This window comes from Carassius auratus, chromosome 12 (genome assembly GCF_003368295.1).
Source record: "Carassius auratus strain Wakin chromosome 12, ASM336829v1, whole genome shotgun sequence".
NCBI classification, from domain to species: domain Eukaryota; kingdom Metazoa; phylum Chordata; class Actinopteri; order Cypriniformes; family Cyprinidae; genus Carassius; species Carassius auratus.
The window spans coordinates 7,352,468-7,379,124 of NC_039254.1; the positions used below are offsets into that span (position 1 = coordinate 7,352,468).

The 26,657-nt window shown below is 35.8% G+C and overlaps 1 protein-coding gene across 1 annotated transcript in view; it reads right to left on the bottom strand.

Annotated features, from left to right (window-relative positions):
• Window positions 1-1,672: 1,672 nt before the first annotated feature.
• Window positions 1,673-26,657, bottom strand: part of LOC113111666 (heparan sulfate glucosamine 3-O-sulfotransferase 3A1-like) — a 36,258-nt gene continuing 11,273 nt past the window's right edge. The window contains exon 2 of the mRNA XM_026276638.1: window positions 1,673-2,455. Coding sequence (XP_026132423.1) covers window positions 1,834-2,455 — 622 coding nt within the window. The 3' untranslated portion in view covers window positions 1,673-1,833. The remainder of the gene's footprint in view (window positions 2,456-26,657) is intronic.

Consider the following 26,657-nt stretch of genomic DNA (forward strand, 5'->3'; position numbering starts at 1 on the left):
AAATGGTTTTACAATAAGCATTTTGGTGGATTTTGATGTGTGAGGACAACAGGGATGGATTTTTTAGAGTTATGTATAATAGTCTTGTATTTTAATCAGAAGCAACAGTTTAAAATTAAAACGACTTAATGTTTTTTTTTGTTGTTTTTTTTTTTTTTTTTACTTTAATTTTACATTAAAGTGGACTGGAGTGGTGAGGATTACTTGTGGATTATTATTATTATTATTTTTTTTATCAGCTATTTGGACTTTCTTTCTGATGTCATCCATTCATCGTTGTAATGCTAAATATCCCCGAATCTATATCCGTGAAGAAACAAACTCATCTACATGGATGGATGAAGGTGAAAATAAATGTTTATTTTTGGGTGAACCATTCCTTTAATCAAATACAATCACAGTCTGAAAATAATTTTTAAAAATGATGTTTTTATTAAAAATGTGCTTTATAAAATTCATTATTCAAATTAAATAAACATAATTATAAAAGCATAATGTCACTGATAATATTGCAAAGGAAAACAATAAATTCACTCACACTGAAACTAAAGGTGATACATGTAGTGCAAAAAAATTACCACTTTTAAGTTTCCAAACAGGTTCACGCACCTTGAACTTTCTGAGCCAAAAAATTGCCTATTGATGGCTCATTTAAATGTGTAATTTTAAAGCATTTTAACATTGTACAATTGCACGAATCACCTTTAAATGGAGAAACACTGACTGAATGTCTTTTAGAGGCACTGCTGTTTTGTAACAGTGTCACTCACTCTCTCTCTCTCTCTCACACACACACACACAAACACACACAAACACATAGAGATACAACTTTAAATGGACTCTTAAAAGCTTGCCATCCAGTCAAATCACAAATTGTACTTTCATTCATTTGTTCTGTAAAACCAAAAACCCAAACGTGGGGGGAACTTACGTCATGTTCTGCATGTTTACTGCTTTGGCCATCCTATTATTGTATTTGATCCATTAATATAAGAAACATTTTTGAGAAAACATTGCTCTCAGTGAATAGGATGGTAAACATTTAAATGTGCTCATTTAAACTTCAGACCGCATGAAACGTTTCAGAAAAGACATTGTGTTATATATGGTTCAAAAGACAAAAGAAGTCACCCACCCTCAACGTGCAAAAAAAAAAAAAAAAAAAAAAGGTGAAGGGAGGTGTTTAGTGAAGATAGTTAAAAATAGTTAAACTGTATATGAGTACATATTTTAAATAAATAAATGTAAAAAAAAATATGCTTATTTTTATTCTTTTGCTCTTTTCTTCCATATAATTGTAAAGGTATATAAGCAGCTAGTCTTTCTACATTAAATATGGCAAATGAACTGATCTGATCTCCAAGTCCACACACAGTGGATAATTCACAGTTCAACATCCAAATGCATAGTTCAAGAGTGGATCTCTTCAGCTTTCAGGTGTCTCTTTTAGGTCCTCTTACATTACAATATATGGCTGTTTAAATGAGAAATACGGCAAAAGTCTGATTGGGTAAAAAAGGAGTACTATTTTAATCAACAAAGGAAATGTGTAATCCTCAACTTTTTGCCTGATGAAGATTTAAAAGTTCAAAATGTGATTTTTGAATCTGAAATTGAATAGAATCTGGAACTGTAATAGCAGTTTGAGGACATTTACTCAGTTTTTTTTTTGACATTTGTTCATAGTGTTCTGTGCCTAACTTGAGTTGGATGTGGACTTTTCTATCGTTTACCACAACCAGATTGGACCACTTTTGGGGTTATCATAGTTTTGTTGCTGGTGAGGTCACAGTAAGGTAGTTTCTTCATTGTTTCAAAATCCAGGGTCTACTGTCAGTCATCCCAACCAAATTTTCTGCCAGTCATTTGGTAGAACTTCATGTTGAAAGGCCTGTAGAAGTCTCTAAGTCTCTGCACGACCTCAGGGTGAATGTTTGGATGGGTCCGGCCTTTGGTTTTACCCAGGCAATGGGGCTTGCTGCTGCCCTCTGCCTTTTTGAGACAAGGGAAGCCCTTGGTCTGGTTGAAGTAGAAGTGTTTGTCTGTGATGATCCTCTTGAGCCCCAAGAAGTCCTGCACGCGGCCCAGCTCTCCGGCCGGGTCACTGATCAGCCGCTCTCCACTCACGAACAGGATCTGGCTCATGGGGAAGAACTGCAGCCAGTTGTCCAGGTGTTTGGCGTAGATGCCGATCTGAATGGCGCTCCACGAGGTGTCGATCAACCCTGTAGTCCTGTTTTTGAACGTCAGGCTCTCAAAAGTAGGAATGTCAGGCTTCTTGGACAGTGTCTGTGTGTAGTCAGAGATGGCTCGAGTGACAGGGTCCCGGACCACCACGATCACCTTGGTGTCGCGGGACATGGCGTAGATCCGGGCCGGAGCCTCGCGGGTCACAAAGTAGCTTGGTGTTTTCTCCATGGTGATCTGGCCATCAAGAGTCTTAGGCATTAGGTCCCTATGGAGAAAGAGAGAGAAAGATAAGAGAAAGATAAGTTGATGTAATTATTGCAGCAGTTACAGTACATGTACAACTTGTTAAAAGTTTGGAATAATTATGTTTTTTGTTTGATGAGTCTCTTTATCCACACAAATGTATTTACTGTATTTTTCGGACTATAAGTCGCACCTGAGTATAAGTCGCATCAGTCCAAAAATACGTCATGATGAGGAAAAAAACATATATAAGTCGCACTGGACTATAAGTTGCATATATTTAGAACCAAGAACCAAGAGAAAACATTACCGTCTACAGCCGCGAGAGGGCGCTCTATGTTTTCAGTGTAGGCAACAGGAGCACTGAGCAGCATAGAGCGCCCTCTAGCGGTAATAGACGGTAATGTTTTCTCTTGGTTCATTTCTCTTGGTTAATGTCAAATTCATTTCGATAAATAAGTCGCACCTGACTATAAGTCGCAGGACGAGCCAAACTATGAAAAAAAGAGCGACTTATAGTCAGGAAAATACGGTAAATTAAAATTTAAAATGTAGTTTTTTTGTAATTTAGTTTATTCATGATGGCAATGCTGAATTTTCAGCATCATTAATTTCAGAAATTTGTTATGCTCACCAAAACTGCATTTGTTTGATCAAAGCATTACAGTCAAAACAATATATTTATAGTATATTGTCATGATGCACCTTTTTTGTCATTTTGCTACTTTTTTGGTCAGTTGTTTAACTGGTAGACTTTATCTAAAGCTTTTTGCTCTCACTCCAAAATAGCATTCAACACTCCGAGTTGTTCTCATGATTGACCTCTGTTCATTTCTGAGAGGATGAATGCTTTTCTCACAGGCTCTTAGTGCCAATCGAGACTCCATTAGACCATCAAGCACTGACCCCAACATCACATGACCCTAGACCCTCTCTGCTTTAATATGGGTTTCTTTTCTTTTGTAGCAGAGTTACTGACAAGACAAATTACTTTGAGAAAAACTGCAAATAGACATGCAGTGTCATATGACAAAAACACCAAAATAAGTTTCTGCTTATGCTGGCTTTTATGATAGTCTTTCTCTTAGGAAAAATAGCTGTTCATCTCGTTTCCATTACAAGTCAGGAAGGGCAGTTGTAATACTTTTCATGTGATTTTTCTCTTGTGCTTTGCTTTCTAGCTGTGTCGTATCTTGAAGAAGAAGAAAAGAGTCTAATCTGTTTGTCCATGCCGCTCTCACTCTATCTTCCCACTGCTCTCTAGTGCCTTCAGGACACTGACCTGAACCAAAGAGGATAAAAGCAGTGGATTAATGATTTACAGCACTCCACTCCACCATTTAGAGCCTCATAAGGCCCGTTCACTTCAAATTCAGCCCAAGTGCAGAATGCAGCCTTCAATTATTTATCTCCCTCCTCTTGAGGGTTTAGGCCCTGACAAAATGGCCTCCCTCAACCCCAATGGCGGTTTATGGGCCGTAATGGCATTAGCGGGCTGAGGGTCAGCGGCTTTAGATAGCCCTTCAGGTCGCTCTGATAATTGCCCTTATTTTTCATTGCCAATTGTATTTCATGTCACATGCCGGCACAAACTCATGCCTCCTGATAAAAACAAGAGCCCAGTGACATTCCAGCATGTGGCAGCTAGTGTTTATGTGCTCTGCAGCTGGGCCGTTTCGCTCAAGTGAACACCACAGGTTGCTGATTGAGTCAGGTTTGTAGCACTCCCACAGACGGAAGAAGTTTCTGGAAGGCAGATTAAACTAGTGATGTAACACATAGCAACACTTTTTTTTGCATATTACTTGTTTTTCCATTTAGCTGATGTTTTAAGTGACTTTTAGTATGTTTTTAACAGGATCAGCCCCCAAAAGTAATCTAGAAGTAAAAGTGTTTTGCTCATGCAACAATGCTGATAGTTAAAAATAAATTCATCTAATGAGGTCTGAGTTTGTAGCGGTTAACTTCAGTTAATCCCACATAACATTAACGTTTTTAAATATACTTTTATATTGCTATAATAACACATATTAAAAAAACATAAAACAACAAAGACCCGAGGCGAGTATAACTGATACCAATACTTCTAATGTGTCTAGGAAATTGTTCTTTATTGCTAATATTTGACCATTGAATAGCCATTCAACATTACAGTATACTTGAAAGCTCTCTACAAATCAGCGTTGTTGGCAAATCTGATCTGTAAGCAGATGGCGTGTGCTCTGCGCTGTGCCGATGTGTAGTTTGCTTTCAAACCAAAGCATAAATACGCAAATAAAAAAACGTATCCTTGTGGCATGGCTGATACAGAATAGCATACACCATCTGTGCACAGCTCAGATTTGTCGAAATGCCGCTACGCTGATTTGGAGAGACACAGAGGACAGTCTCAAGCCTACCGGTTTTCATCCAAAATATCTTAAATTGTGTTCCGGAGATGAACAAAGCTTTCGGAGTATCCCTTTAAAACAATCTTCACATAAACCCATTATAATAAATGTCATATTTACCTGTGCGCTTCAGAAAATAGTTCATTTACAGAAGTTGAATAAAGTTATCATGACTAAATTCTAACCTAAATAAAAATGAATCCTTAAAGCTACAAAAGTTATTGAATCCCTCTTTTTGTTTTGTTTAACAGACATCACAGCAGCTGGGTAATCGGCTTATTTGGCTGCTATTGCTTTAAGAGCTGCCGCTGCTGAATGTAAGGCAAAACTGACACACATGCTTGTAGTTTCATTCTCACTATAATCTGAAATAATAGAGGCTACAGCGCACGCTGCAATATTTGTGTGTGCTATTGAAGAGCATTCGCTAGGAGCACAGCATAAAGGCTGACAGGAGAAATTTCATTTTTACTGATACATGGCCTGACAACTTCTCGACAACTTCAACATTTGTTTGTTCAGTTGGTTATTATAGCATGCTTGTGAATAGTCTGTTCGACTGGTTCATTGACCTACCTAAATTAACTACTAAATGTTTCTAACTATGCCATGAAGATACAGTACATTCTAATGCCAAAATACAAAGGCGCAACATATATAATTCATGGAGCATTTTAAAGAATTCAATACAATTTAAAAAAACAAAGGCAATATGAGCTCCACCTGTGAGGTTTTAGGGCCATCAGGGACATCTACGTCCATGCCAAATGCATAACATTGCCTTTTGTATAAAATTGACATGAGCTTGGTCCAAACTTGGCATACATATTTAATAAGTTGCATCATCTTGTTGTCAAGGCAAAACAGTTGTGCTGTGTTTTTACAAAGAGCCCAAAGGAAAGTCCAGCTACCACCATCCCACAAATTAGTAAAAACAATTGGTATGGAAATTCTTTATTTTATTTTATTTATTTTCTTGTCTAGCTCAACAGGGCTTCAGTTTCATTCTTTCATTATATGGAAAAGAACACCTGAGACTGCTACCCTTCTCCATTTGTGTTCCAAGAAAGAAAGAAATTCATCCAGGTTTGGGAACGACTTTAATAAATGATGATCAGATATTCCTTTTAGGCTGCACTAACCCTTTAAATACGAAGCACAAAAAAGACCCTTCTTTTGAAAGAATCTTCTTTTGGGATGCGACTGTTTGAAACAGACCAGCAGTCAGAATAAATCTTCTTTCTGTCACAGCACAAGGCCATTTCTCAGACATTAGAGCCCGTAGAGAGTTTATAAGTTAAACAAACTCTTGTGTGCTTGTAAGTCTCAAATGATATCAGCGAGAGTGCGAGAGGGAATACAATGGAGATCTGGGAAGACAAGAGTGAAAGAGAAAAGAGAACATATGATGGACAGCTTTCACAGCTTCACCGTTCTCTGAGGGACAGTATAAAAGGGAGGGTGCGAGAGAAGGAATATTTTTCTCCATTCTCTGGCAAGGGAAAGTGAGGCTTTTTCTAACAGATGTTTATTGGCGGTACAAATGATGTAACACTTGAAGTAGCTTTGCCTCCGAGCACAAATGATTTACAGTCCTTTCAGAGCAACGTTTGATGTCTTCTTCACGCTGTAAGAACATGACTCCCTGTACACACATCCAGCCATTTAATACAGGCAGAAAGCCTCCGCCATTAAACACATCCGGTTCATTGCCGGGTCCGACATGTAGTGATCCAACTTAAGAATATCTGTCAAATGCTTTGTTTCGAATTCAGACCTAAGGGACAGTTTGGCCCAAAAAAATCTGTCATAATTTACTTCAAACCTGTGTAAGGTTTGAAGTAAGGTTTTCTATTGTAAAACACAAAAACACATTTAGAGTAATGTCCTTTTCAGTGCTGTTACAATTAAAAAGGATAATATAAATATTATGACTTAGTTCCTAATAGAAGATCATGATTTAATTGTTTGAATCAAATCTTGTCAAATAATCAATTAATCTGCTTAACATAATAATCACGTAATCATTATTTCAGACTGAAGTTTCAGAACAGACTCAATAATCTGGTCAAATGACTTGCTTATTGGATGAATGCATAAGCAGAAATAGTAAGTTTGAGAGGGTTATTATAGTTTATTAAAATTAAAACCATATTTTGTTTCTACTCGTTTTAATGTACTTTAACTTGGTGTACTAAAAATAGCTCAAATTAAAACAGTAATAAAATAATATTAATAATATAGGCTTAAAGAAACTACAACAAAAACTACTAAAAATGACCAAAAACAAAAAACAACTCCAAACAAAATTAACTAAAATTAAAACTGAACGTATAAAATACATTTTAATTTTAAATATTAATAAAAACTATAATAGTCTCACAATGATACTAAAATTACACTGGATATTGTGTTCCGCAGAATTTTTTAATGTACTCATTTTAATGTACTTTAACTTGATGTACTAAAATAGCTAAAACTAAAACTGAAAAAAAAAAAATATATATATATATATATATATATATATATAATATAGACATAAAAAACAACTGCAAACAAATTATTTTTTTTACTAAAATTAAAACTTAACATATAAAATACAATTAATTTCAAATATTAATAAAAAGTATAAGTCTCACAATGATACTGAAATAACACTGGATATTGTGCCCCACAGAAAAAAGAAAGCCATAGGTAGGACAATGGGAAGGTGATTGAATGATGATTTCTTTTTTCTTTAAGCAAAGCCAATTATGTATATATTGGATCTTGATGTGAAATTCAAGCTCGATATCAAGCTAATTAAAAATCAACATTTTTATAATAATATATTAAAAGCTGCATGAAAAATATAGGCCTAAATCATTTAAAATGGCACTATGGCAGATTACACAAATTCATTCAACCTGTTCTTAAAGCATTCTGCTTCATTTGTGTTTAATGCAAATGAACTGCCGCCAAGCGTCTCTCTTCATATCAGACCAGATTTACGTCTTCCTGTTGTAGCGCAAGTTTGGCCTACAGGGACAGACAGGGGGCACGGCGAGTCAAACGGGCGGTATTCACGAAAAAGCACGAGGGTACAGGGGCCACAGCGCCGTAGATTCATGTCTCCCCGTAGAGAGGTAAAACACCCATAAATATCTTCCACAACTCCACGCTGGCAACCACAGCAGATAATTGTCATCTAATTGGCTCAATATTTCTAGCCTTTGGCCAGACAGTCTCTTTCTCTTTTCCTCACCGCTGAACTCCAGTGGAGGTCAAAAGAGTGTGTCTGTGATTTACAACGACCGTCACAGTCTCTGTTTAAGTCTGTGTGTTTTGAAATAACATGAATTAACTACAACTGTCTGACTTTGTGACCCCGTCAGCCAGTGCTTTACGAAGCTGCGATGGTTCACCTGTCCTGAAGTGACTCAAGGTTGCAGTCTCTGACGGTCGTGCGAGGGCTAATCACTGCTGATGGACCGCAGAGCAGATGAGTGCTGGAAATCATATGTGTTGTTTCCACTCAACCATCAAGAAAGCTCTGGCTGTTGAGAAAGGCATTTTAGATTGCATTAGAGTGACAGAAGACGTTGTATCATTACCATTGCACAACTCTCTGGAACACTTGATTCGGATTGGTCAGTCACAGCATTCTACAGTCAAATATTTGTATATAATGTCTACTAAATGACATAACTGCATTACTGTGTTAGACTAACCGGAACTTGTCACAGCACTAACTTGACTGTACATACGATCTTATTCACTCTATCCACTTCTACATTCAATCCACTTTTTTTATAAATAGATTTCTACTATTTGCATAATTGTGTATGTTTTTTCTGTTTATTATTGTAAGAGTGATACTCGTACACTTCGAGACCACTTTGAATCAGGGTTCATGTTACTATTTATTAAAAAAATATAGTAATAATATAAAATATTTATTTGTAAACAATGATTGTTAAAAAAAGAATCTATCTATCTATCTATCTATATATCTATCTATCTATCTATCTATCTATCTATCTATCTAAATATATATATATATATATATATATATATATATATATATATATATATATATATATATATATATATATATATATATATATATATATATATATATATATAACCAAATTAAGCATTATTTAACCAATGATTTAAAGTTGTTAAGCAGTATTGACAAATAAAAAAATGCATAAGTAATAATAAATCATAAAATATTTTGTAAACAATCATGCCATTTAAAACAATTTTTTTACACCTTTTAAAATAATAAATTTAAATGTAAATATATGCATAAAATTATAAATTATAATAAATAAACAATGGAGAATAACATGGCCGTCCAAAAATAAGGTAATTCAATATGTGTTTAGGAAAGTGCAAAATTAGCAAAAAGCGTTGGAATTCAAACTCTAGGATTTATAGCTGCAAGGAAATCTGCAGAAAGGTTTCCTGTATTTCATTTCATAAAGCGAATAAACTGGACAAAACTGCAGGGACATATTTCTCATAGAGACTAAATATGGGAGATGAAATTTTAAACAAATAGTTCATTTCATGACAGATTCAAGAATGTACACTCAAAGATTTTTACTGGTACCTTATGGCATTAATTCAGTCAGTGATTTAAACTCCTACCATAATCCAATAAAATCTAATTTAGGCATTCATGCAAAGTTTCCAGACCTGACACACATGCACGCACACACACACACACACACACACACACACACACACACACACTGTACTTTATTCAAACCACAGTCAAACTGGGCCAGTGCAAGGGAAAATGTACACCGATAAAAAAAAGTTTTCACTGAGCCGCTTCACTTTCACTATAACAGGAATGAAGGGGAAGCACAAATTTACTTAGTATGTCTACAAAAAATACTATGTTGAATGCTATTTATTCAACCTCATTTTGAACAAATAAATCTTTCTACAGGAAGTACGGTAGGCTGTTATAGTGGTGTGTTGCAGGTGTTTTTCTTTTCTCCCTTACTATAGCAACTGCCTTTGCACAATTTAGTAAAAATTTAATAGAGTTAGCTTTACAGTCTGTTCTTATAAATATATCAGCAGCATTTTAAGCACAGCACAACTTCCTCTGTTGCTCTCTCAGTCCATGTCTCTCTGTGCCTCGAGTAACTCCCAAGTTTATTGTGTAAGAGAGGAAAAATAAGCAGTATCTCTGTGGCAACCTTCTTGTGAATAATTCACCCGCTCTGACTGTAGAGAAAGATGGGGTGGAATGAAAGACAGAAAGAAAACACTCTCTGCCATCAGAGGATGAACATGCTTTTACATTCCACCAGTTAAAATACACACACACACACACACACACACACAGACAGACAGACAGACATGCAGAACCTCTTCTTCCTCTTCTTATTGCCTTCCGTTACCAAATGGGAAACTTTAATGTTGCATTTGCTTTGAAGGAAAACCCTGACTGCTCCTCTGATCCTCTTGGCAGCTAAACTGGGCTGTGGATTGAAAAGTGAATGCTTGAAATGAGCTGAGTGTGGCTGAAGACATTTGTGGATTTATAGTCCTGATCCCCCACCCCGCTGCCGTCGCAGAAACAGACGGTTACTAGAGAAGCAGTTCACGCATTAGTGTGAGTGTGTGCCGCTGAAGAACTGTCGAAGTGCACGTGTGTGTGTTTAATATTGGTGTAGTATATACTGTAGTATGCATACTCTATATGGTATACATAGAATACCCTACATTTTCCAAAATGAGCAACATTCCGCACTGTTTGGAACACTGTACACTTAACTCGTCCTTCCATTTCAGGAATGATCAGAGAAATTACATCTGTGATTTTTAATCTATCTTTTTTTATTCATTATGTGATTGGACTATGAAAAATTTTATATAAAAAAAGCAAAATACAATAACAACAACAACAACAACAACAACAACGACAACAACAATAATAATAATAGAGAAAATAATAGTAGTAGTAGTAGAACTACAGTTGTTTTTATTCTTTTCAATTTATTTGGCCTTTTCTTTTAAGATTGTGTGTATATATTGCATACATGATATATGTTTGTACTGTGTATATTTATATATACAAATATATATATATTTATATATAAATATTTACATGTATACAGTATGTGTGTGTGTGTATAATGTATATTTTTATGTATATGTTATACATATATTACATATAAATATACACAGTTTACACAATATGTAAATACAAACTGTTATTACTCGATTTGAAAGCCCTAAATATATAAATATAATGTAAAAGTATATATAAATTTGAAACCAATTTCAATCAGAAATTTTTAACAAATAATTACAAAGAAAGACAAGTAGAAAGATTTGTTCAAACTTACCCACCAATAATCTCTGTTTTTTTTACAACTATGTATACTACAATGTCCTACTATGCTACGCGGACTTAGTATTGCAATGGATTCTACATCCCTGGTCAATATGCCAAATGAAATGCAAAATTAATCTTTGCATACGTGTATCCAAGTGTGGCTGTGGTGACCGGGGATCTGCATACAGTGTGTGTGTGTTGTAGGCTGATGCTAAAAGTTTTAGTGTAAGTTTGAACTACACTTCAACATGGAATCTGGATTACTTTTTAATGTCTTTCTGACCCACTGGTTTCAGTTGCAGTCAGCCACAGACACTTTTCTCTTTTATCTTTTTCTCCCTGTCTTACACATTCTTTCTCTTATTTTTCAGCAAATTCTAGGGCTTGAGAGTGATAAGACACAACTTAACGCCAAGCTTATTTCTGAGGCTTTGTATTACCTGCAGATCAGCTTAAAACTCAAGCGGTGCTGCATCACAACTACTTTGGAAATGTGTCTGGAAATGTAGAAATGTGACTGGAACAGGTTTTTTTAGTAGACCTGCATCTGTGAGGTACATGTCAAGTGAAAGTGTTTTATTTAATCTCAGTTTCACTTGCAGGACACCATATGTTTATTAAGAGTCAGCACTGAGTAGTTTATGAAGAAAAAGAAATGGCTGTGTGTTTGATTGCTGAGCTGTGCAGAGATTAGTTAGCTTTAAACAGCTTGTTCTTTAGTATATCCTCTTCCATTTAAGCCCTCCGTTAAGAGGCAATGATTTTGTGCCAGGTTCATTCTTTCTGCCAGGCGTGGATACGATCCCTCAGGAGGAAGCTGGAGACGATTAGACGTCTGTTACTCCAGACCTATTAAAAATCCCTCAGTAAGAACCACATAAGGAAAAAAATAACAAAGAAACTTGACCTCCGCAAAACAACAATCACTCCATCAGCAGCAATGGCCTGCTTGATTTTGCAGTACTTACTAAAGTAATATATTGGATTTTTAACTTTATTAATGAGGTCCAGGTGTGTATGTATACAGAGAGAGAGAGTGAAAATAGGATTTGTTATAGCTATATCTAATATAATTACGGAACAAATGTCTCAAAAAGTGGAAATGTCTTTGTTTTTGCTCAGTGACTTGGGCACAGGCTCACTTGGTAGTTCCCGACATTAAAGGTCCCTGGATTATTTTGCTGGAGCAAAATATCTTGAACTGAAAGGTCAGGTTGTAGAAGATTTGCTGTATTATGTCGACCTCTGGAAAAATCTATAAAGATTGTCTGTTCAGGCTCAAAACAGAAGGCTTCTTAAGTTCACTGCTTCGATTGAGTGATTGTTTGTGCATGCCGCTCAATAAATGTTAACCTCAACTTGTGCAATGTAATCGGCCAAAATAGTGATTCTATTCAGTTTCAGAGAGGGTTATTATTGAATTCAGTTTTTATTTTATTTTCAGTTCGTCCTTTCAGTGTAGTGTAGTTTTGGTTTACACTCATTACACTCAAAACATTTTTTTAGTTTAAGCATTTTTTCATTTGTATTATAGTATTAGATTTTGAGTTTTGATAGTTTTTGTTTTTATTTGAGTTTTAACATTTTACTGTTATACAATACAGTATAATTCAAGTAGCATTTGTGAATGTTTCATGTTCACTGATGGCGAGGTGAATCTCTGTTCATTTACTTTTTAGTAACTTTTTGGATTTATAAAAAAATAGTAATTCATCCCACCCCCCCGCCCCAGTTATATTACTTTTTATTATTTTTTATTAACAATATTATCACTGGTTCCAAACAATCTTGTGTTATTTTCATTCAGTTTAATTATAAAAATGTAAGATGTAGCTACATTTGAAAACTTCATTATTTATGAAAAACCAACATTCATTTTTTTTGTTACTTTTTGGATTCATGAAAATTAGTTTTATTTTAATTACATTTTACACATTTATATTAGCTTTTATTTGTAAGGTTTTCATTTAGTTTTTGTTTGCGATATTAGCATCGGTTCTAATCACTGTTTTGAAATGACAGTTTTACATAGAGAACACACTATAGAATATTACCTGTTTTACTGGGAATACAGAGCTGTTATCAGGACTAAATGTTGAATTAATTAGCAAAAAACATATTCATAAATTCCCACATGCATGCTTCTTTTTATTCTACTCTGCACTAAAATCATGCTGAACCAGAAACACACATGCTGTGACCACATTATGTTCTTCTGTATCTTCTACAGCTGAGGTGATCAAAACCCAACACATATGGCAGCCATGCTGTGGTGATGCTCACTGTATCATTAGTCTGGCACTCCTACAGTGAAATCTGCAGGTACTTGCTTCTTCTCAATGACTTTCAGACCTCAAGTATGCCTGCATATGTTCTCGATTATAACAGAGGCTCAGAGGATTCGCTCCACATGTCAGAATCCTTCCTGTTAGTTGCAACACTGTGGGTGAGAGACCTGCGCTGACTGCTAGTTCAAGTTGTGCTCTAGGCAATACTGTGATGTTTTGCTTAGTATTTTACCCCATCTGTGTTCTTCAGGAGGGCTCTAATATCATTGCTGGTGGGTTTTGACCCCTTTTGTCTGTAGATACAGTATGTAAAGGATCATACTCTTCCTTTCTTAGAGTTCCAACTCTGGTTCAATACTTTTGTAAAATGTTACTTCATTGCTTATCAATTTTAAATTCTTGGAAATCTCAGAATGGAGCCAAAATGACATTTTTTTGCAAAGTCCATTCTTGGTGTTTTAGGGGAAAATATGAGGTATGAGAAAGAGCTTGCATAAACTTCTGCTGCTGTAAATAACAATCATACAGTAGTTTTCTATGAAATACAGACCTAAATGTATTTCATTATTCACTTATAATATTGACTTCCATTGAGCTGGTAACCACCATGAGCTGATCATTGAGTCAGTGATTTGAACCCAAGAACTGGATCAGTCATCTTGAATGAATCATTCAGGATATTTTTGTGAACTGCTTAATTGAAAAAATCTGACTTAGTGATTTGTTCATGTATTTTACATTTAAATGTTTTCCTACAATTTTGGCGTGTTTTATACACAAAGCTATCGTATGGCTTCCAGATACTCAGAGTATATTTTAGTCAAATAGACTGCTTTTAAAATGGTATATAATAGTTTTATTGTGATTTGAGTTCTTTTTGAAGCTTGAACGATTAGAACCCCATTGCAACTGCATGGAAAAATCTTCTTTATAAATTATTATTTTGTTCTTTTAACTTTCTTTCTTCCTTTTATATTCCACAGAAGAAAGAAAATCATATAGGTTTTGAATGACAATTTGGGCGAGTAAAATATTATTATTATTATTTTTTTTTGGGGGGGGGGGGGGACTATTTCTTTAATCTATAGTCGACATCTATAGTCGTCTATTAAGAAAGACATTACAAAATTAGTTTAAATCAAAGACTATTGTAACCAAAATCTCCTGCTTCACGGTTCCTCATTTGTATCCCGAACACCAAGAACGAAACTTGCAAAAAGGTTATTTTGCCATTTCTAGTCCCCATTCTGAGAGTTAGACCAGTGGACATGGAGCAGCATTCTCCCAAAGAGAGAAAATCATCAGAGCCACTATAAATCAAACCAGGTGAAGATGACACGAACAAGCTGCTCTGTGCTCAAACTCTTCTCTTTTGTGTGTGGCTCTGGTAACAGGGCTATAAATTAGACATTGTGCTCTCATTGCTTGTCTAGTATGGACCAGAGGTTCTGAAACCAATGCCCTGTGGCTGTGAAATCAGTGCACAAGGCTCATTTATCATCTGGAATTTTTAATCTGTCGAAATAGACTGATGTCACCATTTGCATTTAAGTTCACTCCCGGATCACTTGTGTTAGCTGCTTTGGAGAAACCAAAGTAATAAAAGCTGATGTAAGTATGACTTAATAACTAATAATGTGGGGTTACACTTGAGTGAATGCAAACAGGGCCAGCCCATGGCACATGGGTGCACACTCACACACTACCAGTGGCGTGTAAAAGGGAAATCCCAACTCGATTCCCGGCACCTGGTCCTCCCAAAATATGAGATCCTGTCAAACAGCAGCTGTATGAAGGCAGCCATTGTTCTGCTCTTAAGGCAACAAAACCTGTTTGGCTGTCTTTAAATCAGGACAGGGACAATGAAGAACACAAATAGTATATGTTCTATGATCTAATATAAGACAATCGTATAAAACCAATGCAAAACTTGCCTAAACTTGCCCTATGAAAGTTTTGTCCAATTCAGTTTTTCTGGTAATTTGTCTTGTAAATATTCCTTTAAAAATAATATTTTATCATTATTTTATTAGTAGACGTTGTCTGTTCTCACAATGTAATATCGGAATGCGAATTGAAGTATGAGAAAAGAAAATACTATTTCAGTCCTATTGCCACAAAAATGCGAAATTTATTTGTGTAATTTACCAACAGTTTCTGAGTGAAAACTGATTCAAGGCCATTTTTTAATTGTAGCTGTGATATATGATTATCGTCTAGCTCATTTTGGATATAAAAAAGCATACAGAAGAAACCTGTTTAAACAATCTGAAGCTGTGCAGGGTCGACCTGGTCATGGTTTTTCTACAGGAGCCAGAGGTTTAATTCCTTTTTATATCTGAATACAGACGTTTTGGTGTCTGCACCACTTTTATTGACCTATTTAGGCCAATAACTACAAGCTAAAAAGAGGCAGAGGCCGAGTTGTGCGGTTTGGGAAGAGATGAAAGTAGGGAAAATGGAAGATGATAAAGAAAAAAAAAAGGCTTAGGGATGAACCATCAAGCACTTTATGGAAGAGTGAGGAGCAAAGCTGATTACACAGAGTCTGTTCTCTCTCTAAGTCCCTCTCTGGTTGTCTTAAACGTACTCTTACTGTAAGCTATAATCTTTATTTCTTCCTTGTTTATATATATGCTCTTTTACAGTCTTGATTTTGTTTTAGGGGTGTACTAGAACATGCTCACATGCTTGGTGGTTCGAAAAATGCATTATTTTTAACATCATTTACATTATTACAATACTCTTGACTTGGCTTGATTAGTTCCAGAAAAGATGAAGGCCCACCTCCCGAAAAAACGAAAGGTGATGTGATTGGTTAGCTGCCCCAGTGCATTGTGATTGGCGAACAGCTTAGACAGTGTTTCAGTACAGCCACGCCCCTTGCCAAAGAAGCAAGTTCCTTCTGCTCCAGTATAGTTAAGAATGGTGTCAATATTGCCAAATCACTTTGAGCCGGTTTCAGAACCTGAGAATATTGAACAAGAACTTTTGCAGGCACGGATATTGCAAGACATATTAGAGTGGTAACTAGGCTTGGGCCGATAGACTGCCAATGGCTGATAGACATCACGTTGTTGAGTCGGTGTTCTGACAAATAAGGTTACCTATCAGATTATGCAACGTGATCTCATGAGAATAAGTGTGTATTTTTACGTTAAATGTGGTTCTACAACACGTACATTTACTTAAGTTTTCATGCACATAAAAACGTACAACTTTGACGTATTTATAGCAGTAAAACGTACAAATACTTACATGTTAGCAGCTGAAAAAACGTAAATAATCTAACGTAAAATGTGAATGTATATGAAATCCCATGTATTAATATTAAAATTGTGGCTTTAATTATTTAAATCTGTTGTATTTAATCGTCATATCAATACATGTTTTTATTGAATTTATATTATATATTTATAATAATATTTTGCTGTGCAATTTTCTCCTATCCAATGACTGACAATACAATCATAGATACACAAAAGCAAAGCATAAAATTACAAATCACATCCATTTTATTTGTTTGCTGTACTCTATATCTTTAGAATCCAGATGTTTGCAAGGAACATATCCAAATTCAGCCCTTTATCATTCGATCGTCATCTTCATTCTCAGAGACAGCGACCGTCACAGTCAAAGCCCGCGCTCGTTAATTTGAAAATAGCGCCAGAAACGTTACGACATGGTTTACGGCACTGATATCGAACGCTCATTGGTTCTCACCTACTGTAATTCGTCACAGATTGCGACATGTCGTGTTTCAGTTCATTTGAAATCAGTACTGCGCCTTCACGGAGAGAAGACAGATACATAATTTCACGGATTAATAAATTAAATTCTGCTCTGTACCCTATAAAAACTATTACCTCCAGAGAGGACTGCGACTGGAACTCATTATCATTTGAACTACTTTTGGTACCACTTTTGATATTTTCGCAAAAAATAAATCATTAACGTTACGTTTGTTTGTCTGTTATTTGTTTATTTATAACAGTAACGTTATGTAGTTCTAAGAAATGGTTATGGGTAGGTTTAGGGGTAGGTGTAGGATTAACGTTAGTGGCTCAAAATAATTTTTTAATGTTATATTTTTACTAAAATTTTATTTTATTATGTTTTATTCTTTTAACATTCTGTATAAAATGGGAAGGTTTAGGTTCGGGTGGGGTATAGGGATCTTACATTTATAAATACAATTATAAAAAGGGAAAATATATATAAATATTAAACAAAATAATAGATACGCATTGAAAAGCACTGTAAATACGTAAAGGCACATACGTATTGGACAGTTTTAATTTACGTCGAAATATGTACGTTTTGATTGTGAGATCAGGCTGAATTATGCTACCAACACGGGGGAAGTCGTGGCCTAATGGTTAGAGGGTTGGACTCCCAATCGAAGGGTTGTGAGTTCTAGTCTCGGGCTGGACGGAATTGTGGGTGGGGGGAGTGCATGCACAGCTCTCTCTCCACCTTCAATACCACGACTTAGGTGCCCTTGAGCAAGGCATCGAACCCCCAACTGCTCCCCGGGCGCCGCAGCATAAATGGCTGCCCACTGCTCCGGGTGTGTGTTCACAGTGTGTGTGTGTTCACTGCTCTCTGTGTGTGCATTTCGGATGGGTTAAATGCAGAGCACAAATTCTGAGTATGGGTCACCATACTTGGCTGAATGTCACTTCACATTTCACTTCACATTTTCACTGTATTTATCCTACTGTAAGAATAGGTTTAGGGTTGCATACACAATACACACTAAATCAAATTCAAAAAGTGAAAAAGCATAATAGGACCCCTTTAATCAGCCTAACTTGCACTTCACTGTCACTCTCTCTCTCCTCATCAGTTCTCTTTCTCTCTTTCTGTAAGACTCTTATATTTTGAGCTTTACTAACACAAAAGACTCCCATCCTGCTCCGCCTGTCATGGTGCCAAGCTGCAAGAGACATAGCAGCAGTCCGCTCACAGCTCTTCCCTGCCATCATACAGACTTCTCAGCACAGATTAGCATGTTTAAAAATGCCACTTTATCCCGTGCTTCATATAAACTCATTACAGTGCTAGCAAGGCAGCGCTAGACTGATATTTCTTAAACATTCTACTTAGGGGTTTGTTTTGGACCATATTAAATGTCTGAAATTGACGCACCACAAACATACAGACTTTGCAGATGCTGCATATAATAAATATATAAATACATATTTGTATTTCAATACATTTATTTATTCGAAAAGTACACATTTAACATGCAAAAGTTGTCTATGGTGCCAGTTGGCGTCACTGACATTCATTGGTTCATAATGTCATTAGTTCTCAAGTGCATTTTAACCAAATGTCATAATGTTTAACCTGTGCCATGGGCAATATTTGCATACTGAATAACAATTGGTCTTCTTTCTTGCATGCATTTGGATACCTAATAAGAATAACTTTTTTCTTTCATATATCTATTTAAGCATCTACAAAGATGGTGTCGGGTCACGTTGATTCTGACATAAAGCTCAAAGAAAATGAACAATCTGATGATATAATTTGATGATTTGATTTGATTAAACTTACCTGAAACATTAACACCTTGCAAGCACTTACACCAAATACAGTTACATATACTTTCAATTCCTTCTTCATAGACTTCTTGTTCAGTATAGCATTTGCAGAAACAAACAACCATCAGTGTGTTAGTCATCATGTGGTCGATTAGAAGTCTGTTGCTTTAAATATTTGATGGGATTTCATCTCCCTTTCCTCTTATATATTTGCCAGAACAAGTAATGTGCCTCGTAATAATGTGTTAGCACGGTAATTTATCCGAACGAGGAGTTCGAAGAAAGGCAGGAGGGCTAGAAAATGGGAAAAAAGGGGTGGGTTAATGTGCCATTTCCATTTTGGAGGCCTTTTTTGCATTAGCCATTAAGTAAATAGCCCAAGGAAGAAATGGAGCTGCGTGCACCTCGTTCAAATCCAACAGCGACTGAATCATGTGGTACAGGTGACCGTGACGATAAAATGAAAGAGCAAAAGCTATCTGTGGCAGTTGTGTTAGTATGCTTAATATGCAGGAAGACTGAAAAAGAGGGGAAGAGATGAGCAAGACGATGAAGAAAGCCTTTGTGGTTTGTAACGGTGTCTGAACTGAGCTGTGGTTGGACTGGGATCGAACCCAGATTCAACAGAACCGAGAAGTATGCGGTGAACCCAGATTAAAAGAAATATCTGTCCTTGGAGAATAGAAACATTTAGAAATACCTCTTCCTTTTTCCTACAGTGAAGGTAAACCCATGCCACTGAGTAGAAATTGTTCACTTGCTGATAGGAGGGTGTTGTGAAAAGCTGTCAACAATTCTGTATGGCACTGTTATTTAAATGAAGAGGAGAAGATGAGGAATGGATTACAGAAGGATGCTGTTGTAAGGCTTCAACAAAAGACCTATTGAGAACTTGGCTTTTGTCTTGGAACAAAATGGAAAGATTGGTTTTTGATAGAGTGGCTATTTGGAAAATAAGCCAGTTTTGCAAATAAGAAAAACAATGGAAGTATTAAAGTTTTGAATGTTGGCGAGCACAATATTCATTGAGCGTGTCCTGTTAAACAAAAGACTCGTAAATTTAACGCAAACTTACATTTAAGTGCATGCTGATGCTTCTTTCTGTGGTTTATTTATTCACAATCAGAGTTATCTGTCTTATAACTAATGTGCTTATTCCAAAAAATAACTCTTACTTTCGACTCTATAAGCTGCACACTCATCATGGCAGTGATTATAAATGAACAGTTGTCTATGTGTCGTCCATAATGGCATACGGGGGTGTTGGGGTGGGCCGTCCTGATATGATAACTCACCTAATCAATCAGAGAGATTTTACTCTATTTTTTTCATACTGATGCAATCACTCCTCAAAATGCATTAGCATAATGGGAGAGTGCTGAAGGAAGATAATGTGTGAATTTTTGGGGAGTCGAGAGAGAGAGATTGAGTGAGGAGGCCATGCTTGAAAGACAAATGCCCCACACATACCAAACAGAGTCTATTAATAAAAACGGGGCGTGAAAAGAACGATTAGAGATCAAAATGGATTATAATGAGGATGGGCTCACTGTATGAGCATCACTCAAGAAAAAAAAAAACATTTTCCAAAATATAGAGAATAAAATGCGTATTAGCTGCATTCATATTCTCAGTGATTTAACACTTGATATATAATGCCATTTGATTTGCATAAACATTAGCAATCAAGAGCAGTTCGACATATGAAAATTGCAGAGGAGGCAGTTTGTCATTTATGCAGTTTGAAGCAGCAGAAGTGAGTCGATTAAAATCATTTTGTGTGTGTTGGAGAAAATAACAATAAAAAAAAAAAATAAATTGTCAATTATGCAAAAGCGACACTACCAGTGCTGTAGTTTAAAGTAGCTCGCATGAGTATTTGTGTCAGTGTGAGAAAGCATCTTTACAGGTAAATGAGCACCCAGAAATTTACATTTACACATTCTCCACATCAACACATTTCCACATATTTAAATTGCCTATGTGCAGCCTGATGCAGAGTGCCATATTTGAATACATGCGACCCCATCTCATAAGAAAGCCATTTAGAAAATATTTACACACTCTTTGTAAGGTTAATATATAAGGTTAATATATAGCAGAATATATATATAATAAATATATATATAAATAAATATAATATAATTAGTTTTGCATTGCAATTTTTATTTCAGTTGCCAAGGCATTTCTAATCTCTTTAAATATTTATTTATTATTATTTATTTTATTATATATATATATATATATATAATATTTATTTTGGATAACAAAAGCATTTTTAAGAATTTTAGTTGTAATACCACATACTAATATTACATAATATAATTTTAACTTATAGATATTGTGTCCTACCCAACATCTAACTTATAATAAATATAGCAAAGTAAGACAATGGGTTTTGCATATATCCATAAAAACTGCAGACCACAAAAAAAAAAAAAAAAAAAAACAAAAAAAAAAAACTTTGATTTGACTGTTTATATATACGTATAAGAATTTCAAATGGCACATTTCCATCAAAGAATCATAGTTAATCCTCTGTGGTATTATATTTCTCCAGTCCCTGTTTAAAACGAAATGCATTGCTCAGCTATGCCGTCCAAATTATTAAGAATAATTAGATTAAAAAGATTCCAATGATTATTGCAGAATAACTGAATCTCTGATGAAAACAGATGTGTCGTCTCTGAGATCAGCAGAGAAAAATACAGCCAGCCCAGCACATATTTCACTTATCTCTCTAATGAAATACACTGCAGTATTAACAATACATCATCTCATGTCTCACGGTGTGTAGTAGGCTAAGCACATTTTGAGATTTTCGAACAATGCCCTCGGAACAGCCTTCTTCCTTCACACACCCAGGAGAGGTTTACATTTCTCCAGATGTTAAAAGAAATGAAGCAGGTAGGAAATATTCTGTATTACAGATTTTCTTATCTGTGCAAAACTCCCCGCCACGATGATAGTGTGATGTATGTGGTGTGAAGGTATTCTGGACGGCTTCTAGGGCGTTGCAAGGGTATTCTGGGTGGTTGCTTACTGGGATAGATCAGAAGAACTCACATCAAGTCTGGATTTCAGTCTATGAGATTTTTCCCCACTCATTTTATTGCCTGCCATGTATAAAACATATATCTGATCAATTAGAAAGATAAGGGTCAGGATCAGAGGTTTTCTAGTGATCGTTGTAGGGATTGGAAGCACCAGTATCTTGTTGCGGAGGTTGTTAAGGCTATGGTCTGACCTGGACAGACGTCAGAGCATTGATGTGTGGGATTGTTTGTGTGCTGCTCAGTGACATTAGGTTTGGTGGGAGTACTTGAAGCCTCATTTGAGTTAATAAAATGTCTCAAAATAGTTTGTGTAATGGAATTATGGTTGTTAGTGAAGTGAAGTCCGTTGTTGCGGAAACTCTGGGAGACCTCAATTAAGGTGATAAGCAAATTTAAATAAATTTCCCACAATGGTCCGCCTGGGTACAGTAAACAGCGAGAGGAAACAGGAAGTGATATGAAGAGATTTTTTTAAAAAGTGGACATAAATCTCCACTACTCTACAGCGCTCTCCCAAGCTGTTTTCCCAACGGTCTCTTGCTCAGAACAAAAGGAGGATTTAAAACTTCCTCCACAGAGATAAAATGAGGAGTAACGTATACTTCCAGTAGACTATAGCTAAATATAACTTGAGTTCTGTGAATTTGATAAACTAATGTGGATAAGAAGAGACCACTGCCTCTGGAACTGATCATTCTCAACACTGCAGTAGAGCATGATGATTTACAACAAGTGGCTAACAGATTATTATTTTGACTTATGATTCCTAACCTACTTCTAAAGTATTTATTTTTTTAAGTGAAAGTATAATTTAATATTTTTGAATAATACGTGCCACTTGGTTTGATATTTTGTTAATGACATTTATACTTTTTAAGTAACTAAAATGTCCAAATACATTTTGAGACCACTTGAACAGTGAATTGGAGTCAACATTCAACCAGCGAGATGTTTTTCAAGTACTAACTACTTTAATTAACCAGATACAGTGGAAACATCCTTACTTGGGACAGTAGCTGAAGGGTGTGTCTCTCAAGAGGATGAAGGAATGAGAGATTTAAAGGACCTCAGAGGCATCGCAGTTCTCAGGGTGTCCTGTTTCAGGAGGATGCCATTAAAAAGACTCTCTTCCTGTCTCATGTGTCCAATCTCTTGAAATATGCTGTCACACTCACTCTCAATAGAATGACATAGATATACAGTACTATACTAGTCTGAGTGTTATTACATGTTCAAGGCTTGTAGGTGAGGTCCTACAAGTTAGTGGTTTCCGTTTGACTTTTGTTTGACTCCACTGAAAAAATGATACATTTGAAATGAATTCATTTCAATCTAATGCAGCTAGTAGTTCAAAAAGTTACTGGCCGTTGATTTTATTTTTACAATTATATATATGGGCACACTTTATTTTAGGGTTCAATTCTCACTATTAACTGACCATTAACTATGACTTTTGCCTCAATTAACTCCTTATTTGCTGCTTATCAATAGTTTATAAGGTAGTTGTTAAGTTTAGGGTATTGGGTAGGATGATGGATGCCATGCATTATATGTACTTTATAAACACTAATAAACAGCCAATATGTTAATAATAGACATGCTAATAAGCAACTAGTTATTAGTGTGAATTGGACCCTATATTAAAGTCTTACCTGTTTTTTGTTAAAATAAACTTTCATTCATTAAGGAAAATAAATTAGATTTTCTTGAGCACTAAATCAGCATATTAGAATGATTTCTGCAGGATTTTGTGGCAGTGAAGATCAGCATAATGACTGCTGAAAATTTAGCTTTGCCATCCCAGGAATAAATTAAATTTTAAATATATTCAAATAGAAAATAGTTATTAAAATTGTAATCGTATTATTTTTAATCGATAAATGCTGCCTCAGTAAACATAAAAGACCAGTTTTTAAAACATTAAAAAATCTAATCTTATGTCATATGATGCAATTTCAAGTTTTTCCTTTCTCTTTGGAGTGTTGCAAGCGCTTGGTGAAGGAAGAAGAGTTGTAAAGTTGCAAATACTGAAGTCTCAAATCCAAAGAGATATTCTTTATCAAAGTTCAGACTCTGCCATGCCCTATTAAAATGACTCATTCAAACACGTATGTTTTGTTATTAGTTTAAGTATTTGTTATTGACTGTTCAAATGTGGAGTTTTGCGCATTGTGTGTGTGTGTAACCGTCCATGGCTTGTGTACTGCAAACACATACGAGCTTCATCACTATCTGACACGTGACTCTGTTCCCCTTGCAGACTTAAACTGATGGTAAAACTAAGGACATTATTAACTGTCTTTACATATATTTTAAAGACGAAGCTTGCGATTATGGAAAGGGGCGTTACATTTCTGACGAGTGCTTGCGGTGTTCTGCCAATCACAATTCATTCGGTCAATTGGCCAATCAGAGCAGACTGCGCTTGTCGGATTTAGGGACTTTGTAGAAAACGACATGTTTGAGAGAGGTGAGACAGAGAGGACCTACAATAATTTACTGTATTTAAAAAAATAATGTCTTTTTTTAACATTAAAGAATGTCAAAATATTCTGTTACACCAAATACACAAAATAATGATCTTTAAAAAAGCATTGTGTGACCCCTTTAAACTTTCAAATGCCTGAGTACAGTACCTCATGCTAAATATGCAAGTAATATTTCTGTCCACACTGCAGAAACACTCTTGAAAACATTAAGACACCCCAAGAAAATATTGCACTAGAAATTATATACTTGGAAAACCAGGAAATATCAGAAATTCCAAAAGTGTGACTGGAAAACTCATGGAAATTAATTAAATCTTAAAAGGTCATTTAAAAAAAAAGTAATGGGCATTTATAGTATACAGCATATAATTTTTTCTCAGGCTAGAAATTACTCTGTGAATGCAATATATATATATAGTATATAGTCGCTTTGGATAAAAGTGTCTGCTAAATGCATTAATTTAATTTAATCCTTCCCTTTGGTATCGTCCTGCTAGCTCTGTTTCTCAACAAATACAGAACCTTTTTTAACTTTATTGCCAACCTAATTGATGCCCCATAAATCCTTAATTTTTCATGAACAAGAAAGCAAAACAAGCAAAGGTGTGCCTCTCCTCCATCACTTAGACACTGCATTCTGTCAAAGTTCCTCCAGACTGTTTAATGGCAACTCAGGGCTGGTTCCATTAGCAATTAGAGGTGTTCAGTTTGGGACTCATTAAATTACTGGACCTCGTCAGAGGAGTCTGTGGTTACAGTATCCATCACAGGCCGTTCAGAGGCCTACACTCTATCTTTATGCAAAAGAGCCAAGCTCTGCCAGTGGGCTTCATTCGTCAGCGCTCCGGTGCCAGAGAAGGTCACTCTCTCCTGAGGACTGATTCGTCTGCTTGCCATAACAATTAGTAAGGGCAAGCTTGCATCTGGCTGAATGTATATTCATAAAGAGGATGAATGAATTCAATAAACATATGCTAAGAACATAGACGGCTCAAGTTTTAGGTTTAGATGGTAAATTATTTGCAAAAGAACATCTATTGGATCAGTGTGTGGGGAATTATGAGACTCTTTAAATCACAACAGGGATCATCTTTTGAAACGTATTGCGGAATATTTAAGAACAACGGAAAGAATGTTGGAACATCCCAACCTGATAATTTTGTGTCATAAATCTACGGATATTGTGGTTGGGATTATGATATTCAGACTAACACCTTAAACACCTAAACATGGTTTATTGCATTCTGTACAGTACTTAACAGTGCTTGTATGTTTACAGAGTCTGTGGCCACCTGAGAGATTTCACCGCAAGAATAAGGATTAATACAGAGCGTCTAGCATTCGCACGTAAGGTTTGATGTCTTTCTTTACCACAGACATCTCTCTTTTTCTCTGTTCTGCATGTTTGTGTGGGAGATCAGCCCAGTTTGGCTGAGACTGCCAACTCTCAAGTGTCTTTTACTGGGGCTGTGGTGTACATGGGTCTTCTTGCATGTTTCTCTAACACTTGATTAGACAGAAAATGCCATGATACATTTCCCAAATTCATTTTTACAGTCAAAACAATCTGCCGTGAACACAAACACATCACTGGCTAAGAATAAAATCAATATGTGCACATACTGTTGATTCTGTTACATGTGATTGGGAAATACAGCAGAATTATGACAAGGCTTGTCTTATGGATATAAGAAATAGCAAATTTGTGTTAATTGATAGTATTAGCTAATACTCAATTAATACGGTTTTCTGGAGTTGTTAGAATTATCGTAATTATGGCAACTTGGAGTTTGCCTTCAGAATTGCTAGTTCCCAATTCCCGACGAATTGGGATGTCACTTAGAGAGACCCATCCAGCTCTCCTTTGATTATTCCCAACTTTGAGAAGCTCTGCTCGCCGGAAGCATTGGACACCATCATGCACAAATAGATGCGGAATCCAATTTCGACATTTGGAAAACGTCAGAGAATGATTCAGAGATGGCAAAAGCTCGTACAAGCTCTGCTGATTCATTCACAGTCACCAGTTTCTGAGTGACTGTGAATGTTTTTTTCTGTTTTTTCCTCACGAAAGAAAAAACAAAACGTAGTATTTACAACTTTAAT